At 38.8% G+C, this 8,111-nt stretch overlaps 1 protein-coding gene across 1 annotated transcript in view; it reads left to right on the top strand.

Moving 5' to 3' along the window:
- The window catches only part of LOC107082299 (lecithin retinol acyltransferase-like), a 7,600-nt gene extending 1,516 nt beyond the window's left edge, over positions 1 to 6,084 (top strand). The window contains exons 3-5 of the mRNA XM_015370900.1: positions 336 to 410; positions 2,808 to 2,960; positions 5,911 to 6,084. Coding sequence (XP_015226386.1) covers positions 336 to 410; positions 2,808 to 2,960; positions 5,911 to 6,066 — 384 coding nt within the window. The 3' untranslated portion in view covers positions 6,067 to 6,084. The remainder of the gene's footprint in view (positions 1 to 335; positions 411 to 2,807; positions 2,961 to 5,910) is intronic.
- Positions 6,085 to 8,111: the final 2,027 nt, after the last annotated feature.

Genomic DNA, 8,111 nt, shown 5'->3' with positions numbered 1-8,111 from the left:
TTTGGAACAGCCACTTCCCTACGACTTTAATTAAAAGATAAGGCTGTATTTACTGTTGTTTCGTTGTGTCTGGAAACCACAGAGTCGTTGTGTGACTTACAGGTTTGGCTCCACCTTTTGGCCTTTGGTGTAATAGCAATAACCCAGGCATGTATGAAATAATCCTGCAGTTGTGACAGAACCGTCTGGTGAACCCTAGCGAGACATTTAAGAAGACGACTTTTCCACCACATAAACGCCAAACCAGAAGCTTATCTTTATAGCAATGTCTTTGCAATGCCTTTCTAGTTGTGTTAACAAAAAAAAAAAAAAAACAAGCATATTTTTGTGTGCAGTGTGGCAGTGTGAGAGTGGACTCAGTAGAGGACTTCGCCTATGGAGCAGAGATAATCGTCAACCCAATGGACAAGGTGACTTTACTCAGAAACGGCACCTACAGCTTTTGATCAAATTTTTTCCAACCTTGTGTGATTGCTGTATTTACTAGAGCACTACCCATACTCATTAAAACTCTGCAGTAAATAGAAAATAGAAAATCAGATCTTAATGTTGGTTAACAATTAAATCAACTGGCTAGCTGTCTGCTGGATTGTTTGTCTTAAATCAAGGGTTTTAATCTACCGAAGAGAATTCTTGTTCTGTTCCCCGGTCTTTATCAAAGTTGGTTATGTCTGGAAACACTCCAAAGAGATTCCTCAGGTGTGTAAGCATCCTGAGGAGATATGTTTCTCATCTAGACTGAAACCTTTTAGAGCAAAGAAGCAGCCTCTCTGCTCCTAGATGACAGAACTCATATATCTCTAAGAGTGGGCATACACTATGATTTTTTGTCCTTAATGGGGCCGATTCTCCAGTTGTGTGATAATTTTTGGATCGGACTGAGTTTTAGCCTCATCGTGCGTCCTGCGTGTCGTGTAGTGTATGGGGGTAGTATATAAGTAGGTTGCATCATAGAGTTGTGCCGTTCAGTGTAAGAACATACATTGTGAGCAGTGAACTTTTAAACCCTGCTGTTTCATCATACAGTTTGAGCTGTAGCTGAGTACAATGATTGAAAATATCATACAGTGTATGCACAGTGAAAGGCAGGGCCTAAACACCCCACAGGACAGAGGTCTTCACTCCCGGCCTGGAGGTCTAGTGTCCTTCACCTTTTAGATGTTTCTCTGCTCAATCTTTGTCTCATATGAGCGTTAAAAATCTCTGCAGAAGACATTTGGCCTTTCTGACTTATTCCTGATTAACATCTAAAAATATTTCCTCTCATTTTCGTTTTCATCTTTAACTTGACCTTGAAATGACTCATCTGAATAATTTCTGATTACATATGAGTTCATGAACTGATAGTGTTGGACTTTGAAAAAGCTTAGAAATTAGTCTAAAAAATTTCCCAACTTGTGTTATCATCAGTTTCATGAAATTCCTTGTATTTTTGGTTTAAATAAAACATCTGTCATTGAACATAATTCAGAAATTAAATTAAACTTATATTGAAGCGTGGTCTGCGCTATGTTATTCCCCGCCAGAACGCAAGAGAGACAATCACGAACTAGCTGTGGGTCTAGATACGGCCGAGCCTGTGTGGAAGTGGGGGCAAGTTTGTGCGACAACTAGGGAAACTTGAGAGCGAAAAAGAGCGGGGATCCAGGTGCAAAAAGGTCCCAGCGTTCTAGTGCACCTCGCACTTCTAGCTGGTGCAACTTCACGAGTCTTTTTCCACAATGGTGGTCACACAAACAAAACAAGCCGGTAAGGTACCAAACAGGAAATACACATAGTGTAGAGTGGATGTAGATTTAACCAATCAGAGGCCTCCAGTCTGCGTTGCGTCACTGTCTGCCGTCACCTACAATTTTGCAAAGGGTTCAGTAGAGTGTGTGCTGGAGGGGCGGGGGCACATTTAGGTTCACTGTGACACAGCCGCAGATGACCTGGTTTCTGAGAATAAACCAGCCTTAAGAGTCTTTTGTTTTGTCAGAGGGGCTGTTCGCAATCGAGCCAGGATGAGAATCTACTCTTCCAAGTCAGAGGCCATGGTTCTTGACCAAGAAAAGGTGGCTTGTTCCCTTAAGGTATGAGGAGAGCCTCAAGTGGAGGAGTACAAGTATCTTTGGGTTCTGCTCTTTGGTGACGGGAGAATAGGAGAGGTGGAGACCAATAGACGGATCAGTGCGGCTGCTGCTATGATGCGGACACTGCACCGGTCTGTCGTGGTGAAGAGAGAGCTGAGCAAAAAGGCAAAGCTCTTCATTTACCGCTCTGTCAATGTTCCCACTCCCACCTATGATTATGACTAAGAAAATGAGATCCTGGATACAAGCGGCTGAAATTGGCATGTTCCGCATATTTGCCCCATGGATTCCTTCCTTGGTAGGGTTACAGGTATGTCCCACTATGAGGAGGCCTAGTGGGCGACCCAGGACACAATGGAGGGACTACGTCTCTCGGTTGTCCTTGGAAAACCTTGGGTTTTCCTCAGCAGAACTGGAAGAGGGAAGTCTTGAAGTCTCTGCTGTGACTGCTGCTGACCGGGTCCAAGATCAACTGGAAGACGATGAGATGACAAATAATATCTCGGAAAATGCTAGAACTTTTTGCAACACCTTTTTAAATATCTGCAAGATTAACAGTGTTAAACTTGTTTACTTCTAAAGGCATATAGCTTCATAAAATGTTTCCATCCAAGAAAGGAAGAATATGACTGGATGTAAACTACTGACCATAAGTGTAACTTTAAACTGAATGAATCTGTAGATATTGTGATACTGCAGTCGTATTAATCCAGGTTACATCCCTCGTCTTCTCAGATGTGCAGCCGTGCAGCGCTGCAGGGGGAGGAGGTGGCCCGGCGGGCCGAGAAGCTGCTGGGAGATGTGGCCTACAGCCTGCTGTGGTACAACTGTGAACACTTCGTCATGTACTGCAGATACGGCACCGTCATGAGCTTCCAGACCTTCCAGGTGACATGAGAGGAACCCTAAACATTCATGGCACATAAACTAAAATCTCAACGACCATCGATCAAATCATCTCATTGCTGTAGTGGGGTTAAGCTCTGCGCTGCAGTAAAGGTTCCTCCATGAAAGCTCCTTTGTTTCAGCAGATTCTCTCTGCGATTAGGAGGCTGAGGGTTGAGAGTATTAAGAGGAATCTAACCAGGCAAAACGGAGCAGAGGAGGAGGAGGAAAGCTTGGGAAAGAGGAGAGGAATGTAGAGCAGGTGTTGAAACTAAATCATTTAAGCTGTAAGCTGGCTGCAGCGAAAGGAACTAACATGAAGTACAGGATGTACAGAAATGCTGAGACTGTAGAGGATAAATCTATTGATCATAAATAAACAGAAATTGTGGAATTATATACATCAGGGATCAAGTCAAAACCCGCTTCTTGTTTTAATAACAGTGGTGTCAAAAGTACAAACTTTTGTTACTTACTAGAAGTACAGATAGTGTAGTTTAAAAACACTCTGGTAACTTGTACTGTAACTTTCATGTAATGCTTCGTTCACACCAAAAGGAGCAGGAGCAGCAAAAATGTGTCTGCTGCTTCATTTTTGATGCTTGTGCAAGCATAGTTCTGATGCGCAGCAGGAGCAGCAAAGCTGCTTCAACTGCGTGGTGGAAAAGACGGTCTGATGTGCGGTGGGCGGAGCTACCCTATCCTTTCTTTGCCTTGCAGCTATATTTGCTGTAATTAGTGGGAATAAAATAGTTTTAATATGTTTTTAAGTGGAACCGGAACCGCTCACACGGCGGTGCGCTGTCACTAGGAATCCCATTCAACAGCTGCCTCTGGCCCGTCGCCTCCTCGCGGTTTGCTGTGGCAGCTGAAAAGCGGTATTCTTGTATGTAATCCAAACTGCAGGCACCAGGATAATAAAGCGAATATGTTTTGCCAGCAGGTTTCAGCAGTTTAAGTTAATTTAGGCGTTGATAAACTGTTTCAGAGGAGTGATCATAGTGATCTGTATCAGCATCACTGTGTCTGTCTCCCTGCCAGCTCCCGGATCAGCTTCTCTGATTGGTTGATGTGGCGCGTCGAGCAGCAAAAGCTCAATTTTTTCAACTCCAGCAGCAGCTGCTCCCGACGCACTGTTCTCGCTGCTCAAAACTCGCTGTGGGACATTTTGCTGCGCCTTGACTCGCGTCAATCAATTGACTTTGCATGTAAACTAGCTCCTCTTGCTGCCTTTGCTGCTTTTGGTGTGAACGTAGCATAACTTTCTTTACATTACTTCATCTGTAAAAGAGTGACTATAGGAGCAGTTTGCTATTACACAATTTCATACAATATGTATAATTAGGGGGTCCCTGCTCCATCTTGCCATCAGTTTGGGGATCCTTGGCCTGGAAAGCGTTGAAGACCCCTGCTCTAGATAATAATAAATTCTACCGTCAGATAAACACAAATCAAATGAAAATTTTACCAAATAAAACAAAAATATCACCATCATAACCGGCGGTACTTCACACATGGCTATGCAGAGACAGTCAGATCTGCTAACGTTAGACCTGCCTGCTGTTACTGTTGGAGCTCCGCTGGTTGACGCGGTTCTCTCAACTTCGGAAATTTAAAAAAAAAAAAATTACACATTAAATTGGAAAATGGACCACATAGTGATGCTTAAAAGTATAATGTTCTCCTCTCAAAATATCTTAAACTTACTTTTATTGAGCAACAGCAACAGAAAAGTGAACTTTGAATTTAATCCTCTGAGCTCTGTGAGTGCTAACCTGGAAGCTGCTGCTGCTGCAGTGCATGCTGGGACAGCTGTCAGTCTCAAGAACGGACAAGTCTGCTCTGATGCATGCTGGGTAACGAGGGAGGGGCAAGAACAACATCCGGGGACTTTGTCCATTCTTTGTCTGCTGTTCTTGTGAATTGGAACAGTACTAGGACTGAGGGTGATGACGTTTCACAAGTACACGAGCACACAAGAACGCACAAGAACACAAATTGAGAAACGACCTTGGCAGTCTGTGGGTGGGGCTAGAACTCAGAATCTGAGGGTTCCAAGCTCTATTCTCTAGGCTGCCACTCCCCCAAGGGTTACAGAGTTAATTGAAAAGTAATGTTGAACAAAAATGTATTAATTTAAATCCTTTCTTTGCATCTGGTTCTGCTGGAGGTTTCTTCCTGTTAAAAGGGAGTTTTTCCTCTCCACTGTCGCTACAAGCATGCTTAGTGTGAGGGATTGTATTTGAGTCAATGAGTCGATGCAATCAACTGGTTTTCCTTAGATAGAACACTTTGAATCAATCTGACTGTAAGATCTGGTGAACTGGAAAGTGCCTTGAGATGTTTTGTTTAATTGGGGCTATATAAATGAACTGAATTAAATTGAATCTCTTTATATGTTTGAGGTGTATTTAATTGGAGTCAATTCCTTACGAATTAACATTATTTGGGCTCATTTGTAAGATTTCTGCTGTGCTTTTATTGTAGTAGTTACTATCATTTTACACATTATTACATGGAAGGTTTCTCCAAAGCTAAGGAATCAAAAGGCATGCTGAAAGCATTCAACAAAAATATAATTATAAACAGGATAATTCATAGCAAAGGTTAAAAAAAGATAATTAAAATCAAATATTTAGTTCCCTTAAGAATAATCATCTAGATAACTGATGTTTTCATGTTTCATTGCTCAGTCTTGCCAGCAGCATCTCTACTATGATGTCATGCCTCCATCTAGCGGCCTTTATATGTACTGCACATTGTGACAAATTCAGTATTAAAAAAAGAATTTGACTTTTTGTCCCTCATTAAAAGCAGACAAAAAAAAAAAAAAAAACTTTTAGTAAATGCAAATTAAATATAATATGATAATTATATGTATTTATATAGAAACTCAAAGCATTTTTGTCACAATTAAAGTACCTGTGAGAGCTCTCTGCTTTGTCTCCATCAGTTCTGTAAGACGCTGAGGAAGATGCTGCTGAGTCGAGCTGTTGCCAAGGTTACAGCTGTGCTGGCTGCATCTCTGCTGATCTACCTGAGAGTTATGAACACCTGGTCCATCCTGCTGGCCGTGCTGCTGCCTTTCCTCATCTGGATGGCCTCCTGAATACATTCACTGACATTAAGAGTGATCAGGATCTACAGAGAGCATTTACTTTGATTAGGCCTAATGATTTATCTTAAACAAAGAGAAAACACACACACACAAAAAAACCTTTGATCCTGTTTGATTTTTAATGCCCTGCAGGTACAGTTAAATAAAAGTTTGCTTATTTAAATTTGTTCTGCATGTATATGTTTGAACTAATTTCAGTTTGCCAGAGCATTCTCAATAACCCTCTCCTTTGGATTTTTTTCACTTTGCTTATTACACAGATGCCCCTAAAAAATGAATAAAATATAAATTAATTAAGCTTTATTTGAAAAATTGTGTTAAAATAAGATTTGCACCTGATGGCATGTCTCCTCAAAAGCTTATTAATCAATCTTTCTCAAACACTTTCCTTTCAAAATAAAGCTACAATCAAAGAAGAAAAAAATAATATTATAAAACCTATTATTATTAACCTATTAACCTATAAATATTAACTTTAATAATCAGTCCCATGGTGTCATGCTTCTGCTATTTTATAACCTCTTTTTGAATTTCTATTTGTTTGTAAATATTTGAAAATGCAACTTTAGTGTAACATTTTATCGATGTATTACTATTATAATTTAAGTTATTAACATTTTTTTTAATAAATTACTTTTACCAAATAATCACATGTATTGAAAAATAAAATGGTTTAATTTTAGACTGCTTTGGATTTAATTGATAATTAATTTATAAAATTTTTTTTCAATAAAAATATATTTTTAATAAATTGTGTAACACTTTTGTAACTTTTTTTCACATAATTAAGGGATCACTTTTATAGATTTCATAGTTTAAATGCGGAATAACTCAGTAGTTAAGTTAATGTTAAATGTTTTTTTTTTTTATTGTTTTTTTTTCTGGCATCTCTACTAATTAATTATCTAACTGGTAACTTTCTGAAAAGTTTGATTTTATGTAATGTAATTTTTTTTAACTGCAGTCAAATTAGATATCAGAGCTGAAAATAAAATAAATTAATAAAAGGACCTAATTTAACCAAAAAAAAAAAGATTAAAAAAAGATTTTCTTATTCTTTATAGTTGGTTGGATCATTAAGATGTGTCTAATATTAAACATTTATCTGTTTTTTAGTTTTTAAGCTCTCCCGCCTCTTACGCTGAAGAACAAATCTGATTGGCTAAACATGCAGTAGCCTGACGTCAGTCAGGGAAGCCCGTATCGTTGCTAGGCAACTTCTTTTCTTCTTTTCCCGGTGAAGTCAGGATCTAACATCGGAGCCCTCCTTTCCTCTCCAGACGGTTTTATTTACGTAAAGAGGACAGATTATTCACTAAGAGAGGAAAATGTCACTGGAATGGGGCGGTAAGAATTTTCTTTAAGAAGTTTGCAAAATACTTCAAACTTAATTTCACCCGCTTGTTAAACTAATCTTAGCGTAGCCTCATATTTTTCATGAGCGGAGCTACTAGCATGCTAGCTAACTTTAATTAGCCGTTTATCTTCATGCTAGCTAACTTTATTTTAGCTGTTTATCGTCGCTTTAGCTTTTTAAAATGTCACTAATTTTAAGCTAACAAGGGCGTTAGCTAATTTGGTTTGTGATAATGGTTGTGATATAAACTTCCCGAGGTTTTAATTTGTTCTTAGAAAATTAACAGAATAACTGATTAGCTTCATGTTTCTTTTTCTTTTAAAGAAACTTTTGATCAGTTCTAGTTTGGCCTTTAAAACCAATAAACTAGTTCAACCAGGACTGGGTTATAACTGTCACTGTTACAGACAGAGAGCCTTTTTATATTAGTAAACAGCCAGTTTCTATATAAAACTACTTATTTCTGACTCTATGTTTTGTTAAAGTTAAGCTAAAAGTAATTTAAAGCCTTTTTTAGTTCTGCAAATTGATCAGTCTGTTGATTTTTTTTTTTTTTGATTGATTAATTGATAGTAAAAATTCTTTCAATAGTAGTAAAATGTTCCTTAAAGGAGATCTGTTACTAAATTAAAGCAGGTAAAACTAAAACTTTACTTATGGAGCAGTTCTGGATAGTACG

The sequence above is a fragment of the Cyprinodon variegatus genome, unplaced genomic scaffold (assembly GCF_000732505.1).
Source record: "Cyprinodon variegatus isolate N-32 unplaced genomic scaffold, C_variegatus-1.0 Scaffold49, whole genome shotgun sequence".
Lineage (NCBI taxonomy): Eukaryota > Metazoa > Chordata > Actinopteri > Cyprinodontiformes > Cyprinodontidae > Cyprinodon > Cyprinodon variegatus.
This window is presented reverse-complemented; position numbering and strand designations above follow the sequence as displayed.